The 23,569-nt window shown below is 39.6% G+C and overlaps 1 protein-coding gene across 2 annotated transcripts in view; it reads right to left on the bottom strand.

Annotated features, from left to right (window-relative positions):
* The window catches only part of MAP3K7CL (MAP3K7 C-terminal like), a 36,922-nt gene extending 13,353 nt beyond the window's left edge, over window positions 1–23,569 (bottom strand). The window contains exons 1-3 of one of the 2 annotated variants that reach the window (XM_033133481.1): window positions 23,332–23,569; window positions 21,166–21,274; window positions 7,796–7,857 (exon numbers count right to left, since the gene is read on the bottom strand). In XM_033133481.1, the coding sequence (XP_032989372.1) occupies window positions 7,796–7,857; window positions 21,166–21,235 (132 nt within the window). In that variant the 5' untranslated portion in view covers window positions 21,236–21,274; window positions 23,332–23,569. The other variant, XM_033133474.1, reaches the window with a different exon arrangement.

The raw sequence follows: 23,569 nt of genomic DNA, 5'->3' as shown, positions 1-23,569 counted from the left end.
ACACCGATTATCGTATTCCAGGGTATTATTTTGCATATGGATATCGTTATTGGTTTCTAGAGTTACACTTTTAACTCATAAGCATAAATAAAATAATTAAAAACATTTATATAGATATGGAATTAATACTACCCATGTATAAGGCACACCCTTATTTTTCCCTCACAAATTTGGGCAAAAAAGTGCACATTATATACAGCAAAATACGGTATTTCCTGTCCTTATGAGCACTATAGACTATACTGAATTCAATCTATAACTTGCCACACGTAGGTACCTGAACCATGATTCAGCATATTTACGTATGTGAGACCCAGAAGATTCTATGACTCTGTATAAAGGTGTGCAGTAAAGAATATAGATGAAAGCAGCCATATAAAGGGAGAAGTGCCCTTTGTGCTATAATTAAAAAGGAAAACTGAAAGTTACATAGATAATTTTCTTAAGAAGAGAGGCCTCTTTCCCTCCTTTAGCTTGCCACGCTGCAATGCTTTTTATTAAGTGGGAATTTTTTTCATTGGTTGCATTTTTATCAGTGCTTCTGAACTGTGAAAAATTTGAACATATTATTACATATATGGTAGCATCATCATGCTGCTAAAGAATGAGATAGGGAATATTTCAAGATATATTCAGTGTCCTCAGATGCTCTTAGCAGGATAATCACACTACTAATACATACAAATATTTTCAAAGTTTCCCACAATTAAATAGTGCCAATTAAAAAAGAACAAGAGAATAATACTTAATGTTCGTGTTTCAGGGAGTAAAAGGGTGCCAGATATCACTTCAGCCCCTAGCTACTTCAAGCTCTTGCTTCACCCCAACCTGACATATAAACTCAGCACCAGTACAAGTTCTCCCAATTTTCATGAAAGCATTAAAGAGCAATATAGATTTTTTTAAAGCAAAGACAGAAGTTATATTGCACAACCCACCACATTGTAAAATTGTCTTATTTGTTGCCAGGGGCTGGAGAGAGGAGGAAATGGGGAGTAGTTTAAATGGGTACAGAGTTTCAGTTTTGCAAAATGAAAGAGGTCTGGAGACCGGTTGCACAACGTGAATGTATTTACTGAAATGTACACTTGAAAAATGAATAAGATGGTTGAGATGTACTATGTAAATATAAACACATCCTATCAGGAAAAAAAGGATTCAGATGGTAAAATTTATGTGCTGTGTTTTTCACCACACACAAAAAAAGTGAACGCAAAAAAATTATCATTAAATCTTTCTGCTGCTCCCAGCCCATCTTCTAAGCATTGCTACCAGCATTTCCCACCTGAGCCTCATTTCATTGGCACCCAACCTTTCTCCCCAAGGAACTTAAAATTTCTCACCCCTTTATAATCTGGGGGCCATTCACCGTTAACCCCAACTGTTGCTGGACAAATCAAAGTGCCCTCTGGTCAGCAGGACCCACTGTCCTTAGAAGGCATTTGACATATCTGGACATTTACTCCAGCCCAGGAAACTCACCAAAGAATTTTTTAAGCACATATGTTCTTATCTCAACAGGAATTCTGGTGAATAAGAGTACTAAGATATTTAGGCTTTATACTTGATATAAAAAGTAGAATTATAGAGTGATGGAATGTGTTGTTCTGTATGATATAGAACACTCTGATTGCTATGTGATACAGTGTGTGTTTGTGTACTTGTGTGTGTGTGTGTGTGTGTGTGTGTGTGTGTAGCATCTTAAGGTCCTCACTGATAGTGACCCTCTCTTACCTTCTTAAAACCCCTCGAAATAAGAGACAATGTATGACCAACAGTGTTCATTGCTGTTTTTGCCTGAGGAAATAGATTCCTAAAATTCAAGCATGAGAATCAAGTTTCCAATTTAAAATAGAGCTAATAGTAAGCTTATGTCATGTGACATTTAAAACATTGGCACTCATGAATTAATTGGCCACACATGGGTTTAAGATACTGTTTAACACATGTTCACATTAAAAACTAAAAAAATAACTTAAAACAATGCCTGTGGTAACCAGATGAACAAAATCTATTAACTTCTTGGAGTAAGAATTAACACTTTTATATTTATTTCAATTCTCATTGCTTAATTTTAACTATTCTTGTCCAAGAGATTTTTGGAGTTATTATACAATCCAATGCTGGGAATGGACAAGCAATAAAAAAACTCTTCACGCTGATAGTGAATTTCTTTTTGCATCTGGAAGAGAAAATTTCCTTGTTACTTTCTCCATAATTACGCTACAATCCTCCCATATTTTGGATACGTTTATCCCATACTCTTGCTTAAAGAATAAAATATTACATTCCAAGGAAAAGGAATCCAAAGATACTCAATTTGAAAATGAAAAGGTGAAGGCATTCTTCCTGTAGTAGCATTCGATTCTGTGGGATCACAGAATACTTTTCAGACAGACGCACCCAACGCCAGGGTATCTGGTCTACTCACAACACAGCCAGTTCTAAGAAGGTTAAAGTAAGACAATCTCCTAACAGTGTCTCAAGGCAACTTTGAAACACTTTTCCAAGACACAGATTGGGGTTTGAGTGAGGTCAGAGACCGGGAGGGGGCACTTCCTCTTCACCCCCTTTCCTCCATCTCCGCCTCCTCCAGCTGCTGCCTGAGGACAGAGCTTGCAAGAGCTTTAAATTACATGCCAATGCGGGTGAGCCGCTACTATCTCTGGTATCCACCCCACTCATCAGGACCGATTTAACAAGATGAAGTAACAGAGAAACCACAGGCTCCTGTTCCAAGAATGCCAGCTTGAGCCACATCATCCCATCTCCACTCTCTGCCCAGGGCCATCAGGTTATAGCAAGCTCCTCCTGAAATGGACTCAGGCCTCTGGAAAGGGCCCCATGGGAAAGGACCCAGCCAAGCCTCTCTCCACAAGGGGCAAAGCCAGCTTAAGCGTTTCCGTTTTCTACTTGGCTTCTTCAAACACTACTGGCCCCATCCACTTCAAAAACGTAAGAATTTAATTTTCCTCTCCCAGCTTCCCACACACAAGATATATTTAGGAAGCTAAATATTCTACAGTTGCTGAGCAGACTTTGTATTTATTCCTTGATTTCTCACTGTTACCTTTACTGGGGGGAAAGTAGAGGTGTCTGGTTTAAATTTATGTTGTACTTTTAATGTCCCCAAATTAATAAGCATAATTTGTTACAACTAAATAGGAAAACATAGTCAGGACTAAATGTAATACTTGAAAGCTCTATTATCTTACAATTTTAAGTACTGTTAAAAATATTTTCAAAACTGACTTTTTTACAGTCTTTACATGATGGTCAAAGTCAGCACTAGTAAATACGTGGCATATCTTATACATTATATAACATTGGAACGAAGGATGTTTAAGTCATTTCTATCGATGTTAGCAATATTAAAGGGAGCGATAACTCAAGAATGTCTGAAACTTTTCCAACATGGTATATCCTAATGACCACTGGGTTTCTCAAAAAAAAAAAAAAAAATTGAAGGTACCATTGTAAAGCTCCAAGTATCTATCTATATTTTCTCTGTGGTCACAGCAGCCACAGAGCACTGTAAAATGCCTTTCAACATGTGTGAGAGAGAAAACGGCAGACATCTTCAGTGTTTCCTATGGGACTACTTCCTCATCGCGTTTCCAGCTGGATGTTCAAGTAATCCTGGAATGCTAAGACCTCCATTTCCTACCATTTTCCTTTCCCAGATATCAAGCGATATATTGATGCAAGACCTAAAAGAAGTGTCTGGAGAGACTCCACGGATAACAGGATGTAATAGCCCACAACTGAAGTTCTGAATTGTTTATTTGTGGAAGTGACATCAGTTTCTGGACTTACCAGACACTGTCTGAGAGAAGGCAAGCTCAGTGTGTGCCACAGAGACACCTGTCACTGTCTTCTCAGATTGGATGGGAGTGCTTCAGGAGGAGTTGAAACTATTGCTCCGTTTGGTTAAAAAAAAGTAAAAAGTCATATTGCTTGCCAAGTACCTTAGCTTAGTGAAAAGAAGAGGGCATCAGAATCTCTAACCCTAACTCAAAACTCCAAAGAGATGCTTCTCTTATTTCATTTTACACATATAATTATAAATGACTAGCCCTTAAATACGTCATTCGATAAAGGAGTACACGAGGGAAGGACGTTTATTGCAATGTACTTATTAGCATGTCCTCTACCTGATTATAAAAACATACTCCTCATTCCAGTGCTAATAATTAAGACCACATTGCAGCTTAGTTTTGGATCATCTATAGGTCAAAACCATGATCTCCAAAACATCACAACATTTTTAAATTTGAAGACAAATTTGGTCCTGACTGAGACCCTGGGCCTATTAAAGGATCATGCCATCCTTCAGATGAGAAGGAGATCCGTCATTACCTCTTTTTCAAATAGAAGGAAACTGAGGTCTAAAGAAAAATAATGGTTTTTCATTCATTCTTAGAAGTAGACATAAAACTGGGCCTCCTTTCTTTTTGGCTGTATGGTCTAAACTAGCTCTACCCAAACACTGCCTATAACGGTCATGGAGAATTTAGAAACCAATTTCCAGGAAAGGAATCCACACAAAATAGAATCGACCTACCATCTGCCCCGGGGCTGAGGCATAAGGCCCACAAATGAACATCATCAAGACATGTTCATTTTAACACCTACCTTGCCCCAAGGTCTCTTGCCTAACATTCTGCATTAATAGAGACATCAAGAGAAATGTTTGTCATTGCTATTCTTGCACAAGGCTTTTTTTGGCTTCTGTGAAAATAGAAGCACCACGAATTACATGCTCAAACATGTCCACATTCTTGGCAAAGCAACAGAAAAATCTTGGGGGTCAAATTGGTGATAGAGTATCTACCAAAGAGATATTTTATAAATGACAACAGAATGTGTCATGGATATCGAAAAGTCAGAACAGATTTTACAAGGTTCTTCTACAACCGTATCATGGCAACTTTGAAAACCTGAAACAAAAAAAATCTCCACCTATTAAATAATTTAAGCAGTCCATAGGTTCCCCAAAAGGTGTAAGGGAAAGAAGGCTACCTAGATCCAGAATCAGAGATCTAAACTGAAGTAGAAATTTTATTTAGACCAAAATTTGACCTCATGCATGTTTCTCATCTCTAAAGTGAGATGAGACATAATAATTAGCTTATACAATTGTTGCAAGTGTCAAATGAGATCATTTGTGGGGAAATACCCTTTGCCTAGTGGTCTTCAATGTGCATGGGTGGGATTTAAATCGAAGAGTATGCAGTGAGTAGGGTTGGCAATAATCACCTGGCATCATTTACTTTTCACCAGGCAAATTTTTAAGGCTCCAGTAGAGATAATCAAGGGTCAGTTCTTCCTCAAGCAAATAGTGACAACCACAAAGCACTTCATAACCTAACTTTTATTCTTCTGTAGAGGATTATGATGGTCGGTAAAATTTCGAGAGCCATTACTATGTGATGAAAGCACATGAGATTGACTGTAAAGATGACCTACTCCATGAAATGGATTGTTCCTTTTGTACATAAAGCATTTTCATTGCTTTCAGTACAGAGACTTCCTGCTGCAGAATGGCTTAAATGTATATGCTTATGCTAAGCATGGAAACAAAAGAATCTCCTTTCAGATGTAGTTTTCTATGTTAGCTTTCCGCCTCTCAATCCCGGCCATCTTGTTTTTTTTGTCTCTCATGCCCTGAGTGTAGAATAAAGGTAACAGGCAACAGCTCTAGACAGCGGCAAAACTAACCAAATGGTAAATGTTTGTAACAAACTCAGTCATATCCTTCACCCAACAAACAAGCAATTACTTAAACGCTTTGAGTTGTAATGCTGGGAATGTTCTCTCTGCTCAGGAAGAGGAAAAGCAATACCATATTTTAAGGGTCGGGGAAGATCAAAACCCATGAGGTAGAAAGCAGGCTCTCAACTGCCTAACTCATTAAAGATCAATAAGGATGAAATGGTCTCACTGGATTAAAATAATTAAATAGACTTAATTTCTAATATATGTCAAGTGGAAATAAAGCTATAAAATTCAAATGGATCTTGCAATGCTTTCACAGAAATACTACCTGGACAATTGCCAGGAGTGTTATGAATCCTGTGGAGAATGATCTATGAGCCAGGGAAGACCATTAATGTTCCCAAAGGAAAAAAATTATTTGCCAATACAAAAAAAGTAGAATTAACGGTCCACAATTTGATGGGGGAACAAGAATCTGAATATGCTTTTAATGTTTGATTTTCAAAACACGTTTCCTCCTTATTTTCATCTAGCTTCCATGATAATAAAATAGCTTTGGGGTGACAGTAAAATAATGGAGGGACAAAAAACTGTGATGGGGAAAAATATGTAATTATTATTTGACAATCCCAACTACACCACCAACTGCACATACACAGCCCTCTGTGATGACAGAGCTGAGTTGTTCTCCATGGTGACAAGAAGAGATACTGGGGGGATATGATTAGCTATCAGAAACCAGGACAGCTGGCTGGGTTGAAGACCCTGCATGGGGCACAGGAGAAGAAGGAGATAAGATGGCTATAACTACAGAGAACTTTTAGAAGAGGACAGAGCAGTCTATGAGGTGATCAGTATAACCCTCCCACCTCCTAGAAAATCTTCTATAATCTCTACATAATTGATATTGCTCTGTTGAGTAGGCTTTCTATTGGAGGGCTGTGGCAAGGCCCAGGACTATGGCAGAGATGAGAATGAGGGCTCTGCTAAGAGGTCCTGTCACATATGAGTAGTGCTGGGTTGATTTTTAGAGGTCATCCCAGCAGTGGAGCACCAGCTTCCAGGTTTTCAACTCAGTGCACGGGGGACTGAGACAAGAACTGGAACCAACGAAAAGGGACACTACCTTGGCTCTTCCCACCTGGCGGGGCTGTTCAGGACCTGGGGTCCCAAACTCAAATGACTTCAGGAGACCAAGCATACCCACTGATGGGGAAAGCTTCTGGGAACGTCAGGGCCTATTGGGATCTGGAGGTTGCAGACCCCTCCTGAAGGCTTTCCAAAGCAATATTTAGAGGGGGGGAAATGGTGACTAGGCAAACTTCTGTGCGTGGCATTCAAAGTCCCTATTAGACTTGTCTAAACGTGCCTGCAAAGGGAAGTACTCAAGTGAACATCTGACCCAAGGCCAGTATCCAGGCATTTTAGGCAGAATGTCTTCCTAAAGCTGCCTTTGCCTGGACTCACGATATAACATCTAAAGAAAATTAAAATGTCATTAATTAGCTCCTTCCAAATAATTCTGGTCTATTAAAATGGGACATCCTTCATAGATCACCCATAAACTAAGCACACGAAATGTCTTTCTCATGGGTCAAACCAGACAGTACTCAGAAGGTTTAACATAAAATAACCATATTCTATTAAATGCTGTCAGAGAATTGGGGAGGGGAGAGGGTGGAGTAGAGAAAAGAAGTATTCTGAAGTCTTGCCACATGTGAAAAGTATCAGTACAGTTTATTACTAACTCACTAACCCCAAATGGGCCCAGATTGCAATGCAGTCGATCCATTCACAGAAAGGAAAGCAGGGACTAATCCTGTTACCAGGCTACAGACTCCTCAAACTTAGAGCTGGTTTACACCGTAAGTTCTTGATATTCTGGTGCTGCAGCCAGATAACCAGACAAGGATGTTGCATGAGGTCTCCAGCCTGACTTTGGAGCTCTAGAAAGGCAAACCTTGATGGCGTGAAAGCTCCCCGCTCTGTCTCTAGACTTTCCCAGTTAGGCCACTCCTCAGTTCAGTATGTTTTGTGACACTAAAAAGCAAAGAAGAAAGAGTAGGAAAATCCTTACCTGTAGCTGCTGGTCTAATTCTGGAAAGGCCAGAGGAATGGAGTCTTCAGGAGGTGTATCATCTACAATATGAAAATAAGACGATCCTTCACTACAGAAGCCTTTCTCTCACAGATTTCCTGCTATTAAACCACCTGTAGACTTGCATAGGTAAACAATCCATATCTACTGCTTCAGTTATTTTCATCATACTAGTTGGGGACAGACAGAACGCAGAAGACAATTTCACTCATTTTCAGTACAAACAGAAGCATGGAGAGCTTCGTCGGCTGGACCAAAATTTTGCAAACAGATCAGAATCTTCAAATGTTCTCTGGTAATTCTCCAATTAAGAAATACTGCTCATCTTTCAATACTCCTATGTTAGTGTGTGTGTGTGTGTGTATATATATATATATATATATATATACATATAATGTATATATATTATATATATGATATACAGGAAAGTGCTTTAACGAGGTGCTAATGAGGGGACCAGAACAACCTTAATTGGACACAAGAACATGTTAGTGAAAAAGAGAAGCATTAGTTCTGCTCTGATTGACTCCCAGAGTGGCATGCTTTGTGGTTTTGCTCTCTGCTCTTACCACAAACCACCACTAACTGGCAGTTAACCAGAGCCTCGTCCTGGGTTACAGGAGGCAACAGGCAGGTACCCAATCAGGGTATTTCTTTCCAAGGCACCAGGCTGCACCCCCAACCTGAAGCCCAGTCCACTGCCCTGATGCAGGAGAGCCGAGCTGAGAGAGACGGGCAGCTGTCTTCAGTTGCCTTCAATTGACTGACTGGCAATAGGCAGGTGTGGCTGGATCAAAAGATACAGTCTCAGAAGCATCAGAGGAAACCTGAGGAAGTTTGGCCAAATATCCAAGTCACCCCCAATCTCTTCAAGAATGTGCTGCTGACCCAGCCCTGGCACGAGAGGTCAACCCTTTATCATCAGAACCGCCATATCTCCAAGCGGACTCTGACTCTGCAGTTCCATTGCCCATCCATCTCCCATCCTCCCCACCCCACCTTGTGGACAACACCTACTCCAGGACACGAGACTGGGAATAAGACAAAATGTAGGCACAAAGAATAATTAAAAAACAAAGCTAATTTTAAATTATAATAAAGGCAAGAAATAATTTTTACGTTCTCACTACCATAATCAAACTTGTTTACGAAAACCGTTGATGTTCTATTTGACCTAGAGGAAGTAACCCAGGTCATACGCAATGCAGAAGCAAGGAGCTGCTCTCTGCTCACTGGAGCACAGTCTAAAATAAAGCGCAGCAGCAGGAGTGCCTGGCTGCTACGGGATTACATTGCTTTGAAGGCACCGAAGAGCATCCCCAGAAAGATAATTCAAACAAGGACAGTAGTAACCTCAGCCAAACACCTCAAGGGTCACGTCACCTAATAGCTCTGATATATATAGTCAAGGGTGGTATAATAATACTTCCATTTAGAAGTGGCTTAAGACAGGGACAGTGCATCCCCCAATTTGAATCCATTTGTTCCTGTTCCTGTGCCAGACAATGGAGGCCTATGGGTTCACTGACGCTAATTAGCTTCCCAGAGCCAGGAGAAATGGGAAATCTTCCCAAGACCCTTGCTGCAGGCTGGAGGACTGTCTTAAGGGGAAACAAGATCCAGTTCCCCGGCCCTCTGAATGCTCTCCTCCGACTCAGATTAGAGGTGACAACTTCTGCCAAATACTGTGGCTTTTTAAATCCACCCATCATTTGCAAAGAACTGGACAAAAGACAGAAAATTTCACTTGTTGCCAACTGACCCTTTAGAGGTAGCCTTCATTTTAAAACCTATAGTTTGTAAAACTGATTTGGGTCAAAGGTGATTTAAATGTACTTCAATAAAATATCAATTAACCCAGACATCATGATTATTTTAGCTCACTGAGTTCAAGGCCAGAACAATTTGGCATGGGTAAATGGGGACATAGTATACTCTGGCGTCCCAACCCGAATAATCATAGATGAGCAGGCACTCGTTGGAAGGAGAAACCAACTACTTCAGTCAAGTACCAGAGCAGATAGCACATGCTAGAATTTTAAAAGACAGCCAGGAATGGAACTCAAGGCTTAACGGGACTTAATCTACCTTGCTCCCTCTGAAGTTACACAACTTCCTGCTTAATTATAAAAAGAAAGAAAAAGTTATTAATTTGCTGACTATATTATATATACGGTATACATATATACATATGTATGTATATATATACATATAGAATATATATACACATACATATATATATACATATACATACCAGAGGTGCCAAAAAAATGTACACACATGACTTGTATTCATCTTTTTTTATTGGTATATATTGAGTATTATAATTTTAATACAGTTTTTACTTTCTTAGAATGTGTATACATTTTTTTTGCACCCTCTGTGTGTGTGTGTGCGTGTGTGTGTGTGTATATAGTATATATATATTTGCAATATATATATACTATATATATATAATACCTCATATGATGCAGAATGAAGTCCATTATGGAAATCTACATCATTACTTATAGTCATGCCAGATAGGGCACATATATGTGACCATGCTGATAGTTTTACAGACAAGAAAAGGCTTAAAATTGGATTCTTTGAGTTGCTAGAAAAGCCTGATTGATTTACATAGAAATGAATATATACTGGGTATTTTAGAACGACAACTCAAATAAAAGTAAGACTTTTGTTCAAAGACGAATCAAGTTGGGTTAATCTAAACAAAAAAACGGCAGTGGAAACAAGAAAACCAAAGACAGATGTAAGGAGACTATTGAGTCTGAATGCCAGTCTTGTATGTCACTGCTCGATACCATCTGGTTTAGCTGGCATCCCTGCCAGCCAGAAATTTCAGGGCTTGCGAAGCTGCTTACCAAGCTGCCCCACGTTGATGTGTGATGTGTTTACTTTTAAACAGAGGCTGCTGTCTTTGACTGGTTTTAAAAATAGGCAAATATTCTAAAAGCAGAATGATGAATCACAGGATTGGGCCAAAAGGAAAGAAGGAAAATGACTCAGACAGACGAGGAGCACAGCTGTTCCACAAACATTTGGCCGAATCGTTGTAAAACATTTTGACAGTGATATTGGATCGGAGTTCCTGAGAGCAGTTAAGTTTGTTTTGACAATTCCAGAAGCACAAAGTGGATTGTACAGTAGCTATGCAAGATACACCCTTGGCAAATTTGCCTTTTTTAAAAAAAGAAGAGCAGTTGCCAGATACGTGTATAATGTGACAAAATCAGTATGCAAGCACATTTTTATTAAAATTTACTTATTTACCATATAGTTATTGAATACCTAGTACATACAAGGCAATGACAGAAGCTCCCTGCTAAATTGGCAGATTGTTTTACCATATTTTTTAATGTATTAAGGAAATAATTCAAGGCTTCTTTTTCAAACTGGCACAGTGGGCTTGGTGGACCAAGCAACACATACCTAAGAAACTTTTTTTAAAGAATGAAATATAAATTAAAGAATTAAAGAGGATTTTTTTTAATAAGCAGATGTTTACTGCCTGTTTTGCAAATATGATGTGACTAAGTCAATGGTACTTAAAATAGAACTCTCTTATTGGTATCCCAACCATTATGACATACCATAGTACATTTTATGATGGGCTCATCTCAGTATCTACTCAACAGCTGTTGGGTTGTTTTTGTGGTTATTCTGTTCCAGATTTCTTTAAAATGTCTTCTCTGCATTTCTCCATGAATCAAATAAGTGGGACCCACTGGGTCTGTAATCCAAATCCTCACTGTTACATAGTACATATTGCCATGCAGTCAGAGTTCTCAGAGAATGCTGCATCTGGGAGAGGCTAAGCAATCATCTGGACCAGTACTCTCAGTGTACAGCAAGAGGCAAGGGCCTCGAGAAGGGGAGGCAAGGGCCTCGAGAAGGGGAGGCGTCTCCTAAAACTAAGGGGTGCCTCCCAGTCCGGGGCTCTCCATGGTACCACTCTGCCTTTCTTCACCTTCTGGTCCACGAGTTTCCACACTTGTGTATTTCATAAGCCAGTAAAGATTTCCCCAAGACACTGGGAACCATGCCTTTGAGTGTCCAACTTTTTATTCAGCTAGTGAAGATGATTTAAAAATGACTACCGTGTATCATTAGTATATCTTTATGACAGAGAGAACATTTTAGCACCAAAATTGTAAGACAGACAAAGTTAGGAGTGTCCATTATATGGGATCAGTTTAGCTTTACAGACAAAAACAAACACACAGAAACACCTCACGGCGTGTCCTTATTTCTTTTTTACATCAGCGAGGTGAAAACTTCATGAAAGCCAGACCAGGTCTGTGACCCGGCATTGGAGAACCCTGTTCCAGACAACAATGTGACTGGACTTTGGAGTCAATTATACCCTTCCTACTGCGCTTTCCATCCTGGACATGATTGGGGTCTAGGCTGGGGAACTCTAAATTCACACACAGAAGACCCCAGGAGAGCGAGAAGCCACACTCAGAAGGCATTCCCAAGCTCCACCCCACCCTTTTAGAGACAACCTGCTCAGAATCTACTCAATCTGTCTACATTTCCTGCAGCCACTTCCGGCTTGGGGGGCAGGCACCTGCGCAGTCGCTCGGAGCACTTCGACCAGGCGGGCCCCACCCTCGGCTTACTGACCTGGCTCTAATGTCTTGAAATTCTTCATTTTTGACCAGGGAGCTCCACAATATTTTTCACTGTCCCTCCATAAATTACGTAGCTGGTCCTGACTGCAGTATGACCCCTAGTGCTGGTGTCCTGGAGGCCATCCTTCAGGGCCCCAGGGACAAGTTGACACTTAAAAGGCAAGTGACAGATTGAAAAGGGTGACGACTGGACTTGGAGCTGGGCTGCACCCTCCACAACCAGATTGAAGGACAATGGCCTGGAGCTGATGGGCCCTGGAGAAACACACTGTTCTCCAATATTCCCCAATAAAATTAAAAAAAAAAAAAAAAAAAAAAAAAAGGCAAGTGAGTTTGGGCACTGGGTACAGTGTTGAGGTTCGGGCAAAAGACTTTCCTGGGAACTGTTTCCCTGTGAACACTCCTAATCACTGAAGACCCAGTGGGTCAGTTCAACAATCTGTAGCACAGACCAGCATTTGAAGCTCAGGCCAGCCACTTTTTTAACTGGTGAATGTGGACGATCAACAGAATTTCTTTGAGACTCACACAATTTCTTTGTCCTCTACAAAATGGGCATGATATTCCCGGTCTCAGAAACTTGTTATTAGTTATGGAATACACAGGTCAATCATTTAGCCTAAAGTCTGGCACCTAGGAAATAATCAGTTATAATAATGAATGCGTAATATAATCAAATTTAGTTTCCATTGCTTTTCACCATAAACCTGACCAAAAGGGTTATGGGGAGGCAATGTACAAGGGCGTGTGCATATGTGAGTATGTGTGCAACGGTGGGGGTTGATGGTATTATTCTGCAGCATCTGAATAATATACAAAGAACAGGCAGGCTTTAATTAATTAGTTCGCCCCATGCCAGCTAAGGGAGATTTCCCGGATGTGGCAACAACCTCAGGTCCTGTAGGTTTACTCCACTCAAATTTAAATCTGAATTGAAGAAGGGTCTTGCTTTCACTTCCCTATCAAAGCAAACACTTTATATATGAAATATTGACCAAAAAAATTTAACTTATGCAAGAAAGGTCTTTGAGTACTTTCATTTTAAATCTAAATCAAGATTAATATTTTATTCATAGAAATAAAATAAGTAATATAAGGCTGCCAACCCATGTTAATAATATATCAAACAACTTTTTTAAAATGTCTAGATATCTAGGTTTTCATTAGAGCATCACATCATTTTGAAACACATCAAAAGCTTTTTGAAACTTTGTTTCCTGCTTATTAAGCATTAGAGTTGTGAAATTTGTGGACAACGTGACTGACTGGTTAAGGCAACAGACTGCTGGAGACGTGAAATTTTTAATACACATTAGATTTTCAGGTCCCATAAAATTGAAAGTATAGATACAGATACGTATATAGATATAAATACAGGTATGGATACAGGTAGAGATTTGGTATGACACCTAGCAGGTTGTCAATTCTCTATAATTAACAATAATCATCATGTTACCTCAACCAGTACCTAAAATTATCAGGCAAACAAGATCATACATCAAATAGATTGAATGCTATTTCTCTGCAGAGGGAGATCTGATTCAGTTTAAAGACAGGTTTTATGTTTCTTAGAAACATTAGTCTAGTCACTATTATTGTAGCAATCATTTGTGGGTCTTATGGATTTATCCTTTTATAAGAATAATTTTACTTATTTAGCTTATAACATACTCGCCCAGAAACCTTTGCTTCAAAAAGAGCCTCTTGGAAGTATACTTATTCCTCCGCACACCACCAAATAAAATTTACCTCTACTTTTCTTCTTTCCTAACTCCATGAAAATGTATCAGAGCTAACGTTCCTCCTTCATTTCCCATGACCACTGGGGAAGCTCTTTGCTGTCAGAAACATTCATGCTTCTCTCTTATTACATGGACTCATCCTCCAAATGGGTAAATACAAAATACAAATAAGAAAGACAAAGTAAAAACAGCCTCAAGGGCCTGACTTTGAATCCCTTCCTGCTATTAACTGCTTGATTTAAGTTTCTTAACTTCTCTTAGCCAATGGTTCACATCTGTAAAATGGGTATAATAATATCTTCCCACAGAGTCGTTGCCAGTACTAAATGGATGAAATGATACAACTAAAAGCACATAGGTACTTAATAAACAATCGCTTCCTTTCTGGCCTTTCTTTAAGGCCTTAAGCAACAGATTCCAATCAGTAAATTCAGTTGTATCTCAAAGAATCTTCATCTGATATCAGAATAACAAAGTGGTTATAGATATTGTATTACTGCTTGCATAGTATTTGATAGTTAAATTTCTACTATGGTTCTCCACTTGGGGTCCTGTAAAAGATGTAACTATAGGAGACCCCCACTCCCACCCCAACCATGAGGGGATTGTTGTCACTGCATGCTGAGGCAGCTTTAAAGGTAGGGTCAGAGCTGAGACAGAACGGGACTTGAGAGAGTTCAAAAAGGCTCCCCCACTTAGCATAATATTCTCTAGTTCCATCCATGTTGTTGCAAATGGTAAGATTTCATTCTTCTTTATGGCTGAGTAACACTCCATTGCATAAATGTACCACAGTTTCTTAATCCAGTTGTCTATCTAGAGAATATTATGCTAAGTGAAATAAGTCAGATGGAGAAAAACAAATACCATATGATCTCACTTATATGTGGAATCTAGAGAATAGAATAAATGAGCAAACTAAACAGAAAAAAGTCTCAGAGATATAGAGAAAACAACTGATGGTTGCCAGATGGGAGGGGTGGGGATGGAGAAGGTAAAGGGATTACAAAGTATAAATTAGTAGCTACAATATTGCAACAGGGATATGAAAGACAGTTTGGGGAATATAACCCACAATGTTGTAAAGATTGTGTAGGGTGTCAGATGGGCACTTGTCTTATTAGGGAGACCACTCCATGGACTGTGTAGATGCCTCTACAAATGTAGACTGCGCTCTACATTTGAAGCTGAAGCTGAATAGTATTGAATGTCAACTATATATAACTAAATATATATTAGGTAAGTGCAAAAGTAATTATGGTTTAAAAGGTTAAAAAAGAAAAATGCAAAAACCGCAATTACTTTTGCACCAACCTATCTATATAGTCACGGGATATGGAGTACAGCCTAGGGGATAGAGTCAATGGAATTGTTAACAGCTATATATGATGTCAGAGGGGTAGTAGATCAGGGGAGGGGGATTAACACTTTGTGAGGGGGGGAAATGTCTAACTATTACATTGTTTTGTACACCTGAAACTATTTTTTTTTAAAAAGGCCCCTCCAACCCCCATTTCCCCAAATACTATCCTTAGCAAGTTGGCTGGCTGGTAAAAAGTTGGCACTTTATCCTTTGACTTCCTACTGATTCCCTTATGGATATGCAAAAAAAACAAAAAACAAAAAACAAAACTCTGAGAGAAGTAAAAAGATAAACATCAATATTCATTTACTGTTTCGTGTGAATGAGGTTTTCCAGAGAACAAGGATTGAGAGCACAGAGAAGAAAGTGCCACAAACTTTGGGGCCCTGAGGAGGCAGAGGGAAAAAATACCAAAAGGTACCACAGGTAGAAAACATTAAAGGAAGCGGACAATGACAAGAGACAATTCACCTGCATCACAATTGTGCTGAGAGCCAGTTTTGCAAGTTCCACACAAAAAGACATTCACACACAATACCCAGTTAAGTTAGATTTGAGAGAAGCTATTTCCGCCACTGCACATAGTTCCTGCAAAACTACCCTAATATGTGAGGAGAAAACAGTATTACTTAAAAGAGACACCAATAGAATGGATCTAGGACTTTTTTTTTTAACCAAATGTCATATGATTAATTCAGGCCTAGCTATGAAAAATTCACATAGTTGAAAGAATTTTTTTTTAAACAAAATGTTGAAAGCTACCAGCTTGTGCTGATACCAGTATCCTTGACTCTTTCTAAATAAAAACTAAAAACTTAAAAAATAAAAATAAAAAAAAAACCAAGGGCGAGGTCTAACTTTATATGCCAGATTTTAGCTCTGCTAAAGATAAAGAAAATTCTCAAGTAATTAACATGAAATCCTCATCTCAGTCCAACTCTAAATTCTCTCTAATTGGAGAAGGGCCAGTGATTCTATAATAACCCAAGAGGTGGGATTCTTATGTTTCTTCTGCACATTTTCTATTGGGAAAACTAACTCCACGAAGGTGCCAATTTAGAAAGTTAACTCTTTAGAATTCCCAGTTTGGAAGTAATGCCAATCATATCATTAGTTTATTACAAACAGGTATTGTTGCTTCTGGGAATTATGGTTAACTACGTGCTACTTAATGAAGGATTCTGACGATAGGCTTAAAATGGAGATGGTATTTTTAAAGGGCTTTCCCCCCCATAAAGCTTGCTTCCTTTATTTAAGCCCCTGGAGAGCCATGGTCTGGAGTCTTGCGGCTCATCTGCTATCAAGGAACAATGACCAACTCCGCATGTATCAGGTCCAGTCTGTCACCGAATCCTTTCAATCCTTCCTTTAGAACATACTCTAAATTCAGTCATCCCATTCCATTCTTTAATCCAGGCTCTCATCACTTTGTCTCCATACCATTATAAAAAAAAACCTCTTCCATTTTCTCCTCTCCACATTCCAGACTATTCCACCCATCGGACATTTACCGTTTTCACCATATTACTCCCTTGCTCATCTGATCAAATCCAAACGCTTTTGTTGAACTTCTCAGATTGGCTTGGTAACTCTAGTCTACTGCTGTCTAAACAGGTACATATTCTATGTGAGGCTACAGCAAAAATATCTGGCTGAAAGCCGGGCTCAGTGAAGGGCGTACTACTTTTCCACACTTCAGACCTCTGTTTCAGTTGACAAGAGTTTTAATATTTCTGAAATGTTAATGCTTTCCCTGACTCTTAGGTTTTGTTCATGCTTTGTGTTTAGAGAGCAAAGGAAGAATTGTTAAAAGATTTATAGCCCCCCTTTTTTGTACATAGTATCCAGAAATTATATCTTTCCTACACTGCCGTTCAATACCCTACCGGCCTGCAACCCTAGGTTGACTGCCGTGTCTTCCAAGAAGCTGTTCCCATCTGCTCTGGGTAACACAATCCACCAGCTGGATAACTAGTCCCCAAATTATTGCAGGTCACTTGTACTGTAAACTCTACCTTGACATAAAGTAGAAGTGTGAGATGTAGGCAGGACACAAAACTGCTTAGGGGTTCATATTTTCTGGAATACTCCAAAATCGATGATCATACAGGCACCAACTGAGCACTTAATTTGTGTCAAGCACTATGCTAAATGCTTCACCTATAGGGTGTTATCTAATTCTTACACCAACTCTGTAAATTACCATACACATCTTATGGGAAACTGAAGGTTGGCAAAGTTGAATGCTTACCCAAGGTCATACAAATAGTGATGGAATTGGGCCTAGAAATCATGTCTTTCTGACTCTAAAGCCCTATGTCCTGAACCTCTAAACCAGGGGTGTCCAAACTTTTTTCAACGGTTTTCACCAAGGGCCATGTACGGTAAAATACACCAACAGCCGGGCCACTCACTCGAGGTGAAGTACGCATTGCCTCACCTGCTTTATTTAAGTAAACTAAATATATTTTTGGAATTTGCTGCGGGCCAATTAACAACGGATCATGGGCCGCGGTTGGCCCGCGGGCCGCAGTTTGAACACCCTTGCTCTATACCAAATCATTTCAGAGAAACATGCAAAAAAAGAAACAACAGTCCTAACATGACTGGAGGAATGAGCACTGCATTGGGCTCATGAGAAATGGACAAGTCAACCTTCTCAGGCACAGCTGCCTTCTTTTCTCATGCACTCTTCTTATGCTTCAACCATAAATTCAACAATGTGGAATTACTCCCTAAAAGTCCACCTCAGTCGTCCCATTTACTACGAAAGTCTAGGATGCTTTCCTTTCTTTGCTCCCTTAAATGTGTGGTCTCTTTGCCACATGCACTGGAACTGATTTTATTTATTTTTATGAATTTGTATCTTTATTTTTAAGATCACATGAAACACAGTTAACCTTTTTTTTTTTAAATTAACATTTATTGGGGTGAGAATGGATAGTACAAGTACATTTTACAGGTTTCAAGTGTACGATTCTGTAATACATCATCTATGCATCATACTGTGTGTTCACCACTGTACTGGAATTTAAAAGGCATGCACAGTGTGCATGATGGCAAGTGTGCTTCAGTGTGACACTCCACATTTTCCTTATCCAAGAATTCAGAGGGAGTGTCCCCAAATATGTGCAAAGCATCTTTCCCTGCACTTGCAACCTCCTGTGCATGCAAAAAACAGAACAGATTTCTGGGCCTACTGCATCAAAATATACAGGAGTATGCCCTTGGAACATGTATTTTTTGGAATTGGGCCTGAGTGTTCTCAGGTGATTATTCTAAGAAAGGTAAAGAAACACAGAACCCCAGTTCCTGCCTTGCATTCTCTAGTTAGGTGCTCTTTCTAGAGATACGGGGACACACTGATCGTAAGGAAAAAAAATTAATTTGGTAGGTTCTTTATAAGGCTTCCTGTCTATCTTTTTTGTGGAACCACAGGGTAGGAATTGAAATAAATGACCACCCCTATTTGAAACTATCATGTCAAAAAAAAAAATTCAAAAGTGGAAATTCTCGGCACATTTGAAAGACACCAGAACATATCAATCTAAAGTAAGAAAGACGAAACAACATGCAAGAGTTCCCAGTCAAAGGCCAAGGGACATCAAAGGATGGTGGCAAATTAATTATAACCTGTATATCTTGTTATTCAAGGAAGAGTCTATTCATGCAACCCCAAGATCAAGATTCACCTCTCCACAGCTCTCTTCTGTACATAAATTCTATTAAAATAAGACTAGGGAACAGTACATTTATTTGTCTTATCCTAAATTATGATCTAATACTTTACTTATAATAAACAAGATTGATATACTGAAATTGTCTTTGCAATGCTGCTGATTGTAACAGGACTTGTTCTGCTTATATGGGACCTGAACACAAGGAAGAAAATTATACATCTTCTTTCTCCCTGGATTTGGGTTTACGTGGGTCCATCTTGAGAGCTAGCCACTCAAGCACTATTCCTCAAAATCTTGCATTTACAAAATGCATAAAACCAAAAGGGGCTTTTCCTTTCTGTTTGCTTGTTCTTAAGCAACAGACTATTTTTTTTAGAGCAGTGTAAGGTTTACCGATAAATTGAGCAGAAAGTACAGAGTTCCTATATACCGTCTCCCTACACGCACAGTTTTCTTTTTCTTCTTAGAGAAGCAGCATGGAATTATGCAGAGAGTTCAGACTATCAAGTCTAGGAACCTGAGTTTAAATCATAACTCCATTACTCACTAATAGGGTGGTCTCGGGACCTCAATCTCTGTCTCTGCAAATTGGGAATACTAATGCCTACATTACATGGCTATTTTAAAGATTAGAAATAATATATGTGAATGCCTAACACAGAAGACAAATGCAACTAATGCTAGTTGTCATTTCTATGTTGGGATGGGTTGGTTTGCCTACTGGGAGGATTTCCCTTCACTACTGTCGTTCAAGGGGACACATATAAGGACATATTTTATGTGTGGAAATGAATGGGGATATAGGACAAGAGCAGGGCACGGGAAGAGTGTGGGAAAACAGATGATGAAGAGTCGAGGCTTCACCGCTTCCTGCTCTAGAACCAATCCTCCATTGGGGGCTGCACAGTCCCGGAACCCAGGGATAGATGTGTCACCATCATAATCACTGGTATAGTAAAGCCTGAATTGCCTATGTAATGTCTGACTTCACATAGCCCGGGTCCTCGCTTTGCATTATCTGGGGATGAACCTGTCCCTTTTCAATCATTGCTTTTTAAAGCAATACCTTTACATGTGCATTGTAGAAGGAAGGGAGGGAGAGAGAGAGGGAGGGAGGGAGGAAGGGAGAGAAAGAGAGAGAGAGAGAAAGAAAGAAAGAATCAGTTCTCAAAAGACCCAAAGTTTAAATGGTAATGTTGTTTGAGCGTGTGATTATGTGATGTGATATTAACAGATGACATCAGACTAAGGGCAATGGCCGACACCAGTGGAAGAGATCCAAGCCTTCCTTTCCTCACCTCTGTGACCCCACACCACCTGAGGGCCCCTGTGAGAGGTAGTGCAATTCAATATATGTGTTAAGAGGTCACTGAGGGCACCCATGACGAAGGGCTCTAAGTATGGCAGCCTCACCTCAGACCTTACTATTTCGAGAAGGTCCACCTCACCTGTCCCATTCATCACTCTGGCTGAAGTCTGTTTATTCAGTCGGAAGTGTGGGAGCACCAGTGAGAAACCAGCGTTAGGAACTTAGGCTTCAGGAAATGCTGCTGGAACTGGGACAGTGATATTTTTATATCCCCCCCAACCAACTGTCAGCTCTTAATAAACATTTCCTCATGAAGTGTTACCAGTGACATACTTTGCTATCGTTAGAAATTGTTATAGCCCCATGAATTTTATAATAAAGGAAAGCTAAAGTTGGGACAGAAGAAATGTGCTAAAACAACCAAAACATGGGAAATGGGAGAAGCGTCACCAGAGGCACTTCTGGAAGGCCCCCTCAAGCGAGTCATGATGAAAGCCACACTCCCATCACTGGTCATGCCAGGCATGCATTTTTAAATGCCTGCTGTGGAAGTAGAAAAGGTGACAGTAAAAAGGCGGCAGGCAGGGAGGCAGCCCTTTCTCCCTGAGCAGAGCGTACCTGAGGCATTATCAAGGCTGAAGGCAATGCGTACTGGCTTATCCGCAGGTACCCTGGCTGTGCTGATCATGTGGGCACCTGAGCCACGGCCTTCCCCTGGGTCTTCCAGCTGTGAGGACAGAGAGAGCCATTGTCACTTTACCCAATGTCATCCCTCAAATACTCAGAGGCCCTTGGAAATTAGGGGAAAGTCATTAAGCATGGCTTTCTTATTTCAAAGATACTCCTAGTTCCTAGCTTTCGTTCCCTACATGCAAAGTATTCACCAGCCCCATTTAAAATACTTTTTCTGGCTTATGAAAAAAAATGCTTTGGAAATATACACGTAGAATGAAGTGTATAAAAGATGGAGCAAAATCTCTACCCAACTCACTGTTGTAGCATCCCTTCACACTGACCAGTCCAACCTTGACCCTTCAAGGTCTCATATTTTATTTTTAATAGAGGGGGATAAAGAAATCTTAATAGGACATCACACGGAAAAGTCGACATTGGATGTGAATTACTGATCTGGGAGTGGTAAAGGATGAGTATCAGTGAATCATTTGAAGACTATCAAAGACTATTTTAAAATATCCCAGTTATATTATAAATATTATATTCTTTAAATATCTGATTAATTACCTATAAATCTATCAACATTTCTAAGTTTGTTCATCTTAACAATGCATGATACAAGCAAAAGACAAAACTTGAAAACATCCTATTGATGTTTGACCTCACTTATTAAATTATCATTTAATTCACAAACTAAGATAGAATGAATGGAAACATATCCTACAGGTAAGATGGGTTGGGGTGGGCAAAAGCACATGACTATTTCTTTGTTACAGTAAGAGAATTTAACCCAAATATATTTTGACCAAAATACATAATAATTTTTGTTCACTGGGACTAGGAAAATATATTGTTATACATACATATCTTTGTTATTTAAATACATATATATTTAACTCTTTCTATTTTTAGTCCTTTCCCCTAAACCTTCTACTTTCCTTCTCATGTAGACAGTAAACCAAAAACTCTGAATGATATTTTAAGGAAAATGTCTCTAAAATTGGCAAATATAAATCATCTCTTTAGCCATCCTTAGCAAGATTCTGGGAACTGTTTCAGCAGGACGTTTTCTCACAGCAAGGTTCCTGAATCTTTCCCATAACTTTTCTTTATCTAAAAATAGTGTCTAGAACACTGAATTTTGTTTTTACGATTATTTATAGCCAAAGAGAATGCATGTATATATGTGTGTGTGTACACACACACACACACACACACATTTAGAAATACATACATAAGAAATCATCTTACCCAGTATATGGAAAGAAAATAGGCTTTTGTTAAACATGTAGCGTAGCTTTGGAAAAAAAAAAATAGCAACTGTTTACCACCCAGTTAGAATCATATTTGGTCCATTCATTTAACACTACAAATAGCAATAAACCCTAAGCACTCAAAGTCATGTCATTCTAAGTCAGAAAAGTGTAGTAAAATGAAACATTTAACGTAAAAAAAAAAAAAAGGTAATATAAAATCACTGTTACTTGACTCAGGATTTGTTTTATCTCAGCCCTGAGATACATTTCTGGGTAGTTTCATCTGCTTAAAATCGAGTGTCTTGTTAGCCACCTGTTCCTGGGGAATAGAACAGACTGTCTCAAATTTAACAAAACAAACAATAAAAGTCCCCTCAAAGTAGTAGCTAAAAGAAAAGGTCTTATTGTTATACACTGTACAACCACCAAACCATTTTATCATAACTTCTCAGGATGAAAAGCTGCACTCCACTTTTGGCTAAATCTCCCAATGCTTTCCTGAACCAAGAAATAAAGCACAGAAGGTGGAAATTTGCCTCTAGGGTTTTGTAAATAGATCTCTGGTACGGTTTCCAGCAACTGGGAAACAGAATTGATAAACACAGCTAAATGGGCCCCTCCCCTCCGCACCACTTAGAGCATCTGTCTGCCTCCGAAAGGATGCCACCAGCAAAGCTTGGGGGGACTTTGAGTTCCACACGGTGCCGACCACAGGAGCCCCTAAACCAACTTGCCTTTTCATCACACCGTCTGGGGAAATGGGCCACTGGTTCTCCTCTGGGCTGTAACAGAGCTTTGGTTAAGTTGCTGGTGCGCCGAGCGTTTAGTTGGGTTTTCACACCTGTTGCCTTACCTCACTTAGTTGAGTGTCTGCACTTGTGTAATCCAGGGCCAGCCACTGCCTTGGCCAGTCGCTTCGTTTGTGGAGTAGAGACTTAGTAAGAGAGCAGGCTGCACCTGCTGCATAGCAGCCACTGACAATCTGAGGAGCACTGACAGCTGTCAGGGCAGCTCGCTGCTACCTGCTCTCCCCCAGACCCGGCGTCCCACGGGGCCTCCCTGTTCCGCTTCCCGCTACAACCCCTCTCTCC

The sequence above is a fragment of the Rhinolophus ferrumequinum genome, chromosome 2, assembly GCF_004115265.2.
Source record: "Rhinolophus ferrumequinum isolate MPI-CBG mRhiFer1 chromosome 2, mRhiFer1_v1.p, whole genome shotgun sequence".
NCBI classification, from domain to species: domain Eukaryota; kingdom Metazoa; phylum Chordata; class Mammalia; order Chiroptera; family Rhinolophidae; genus Rhinolophus; species Rhinolophus ferrumequinum.
Note: the sequence above shows the minus strand (reverse complement) of the source record. Positions and strands in the feature narration are given on the sequence as shown.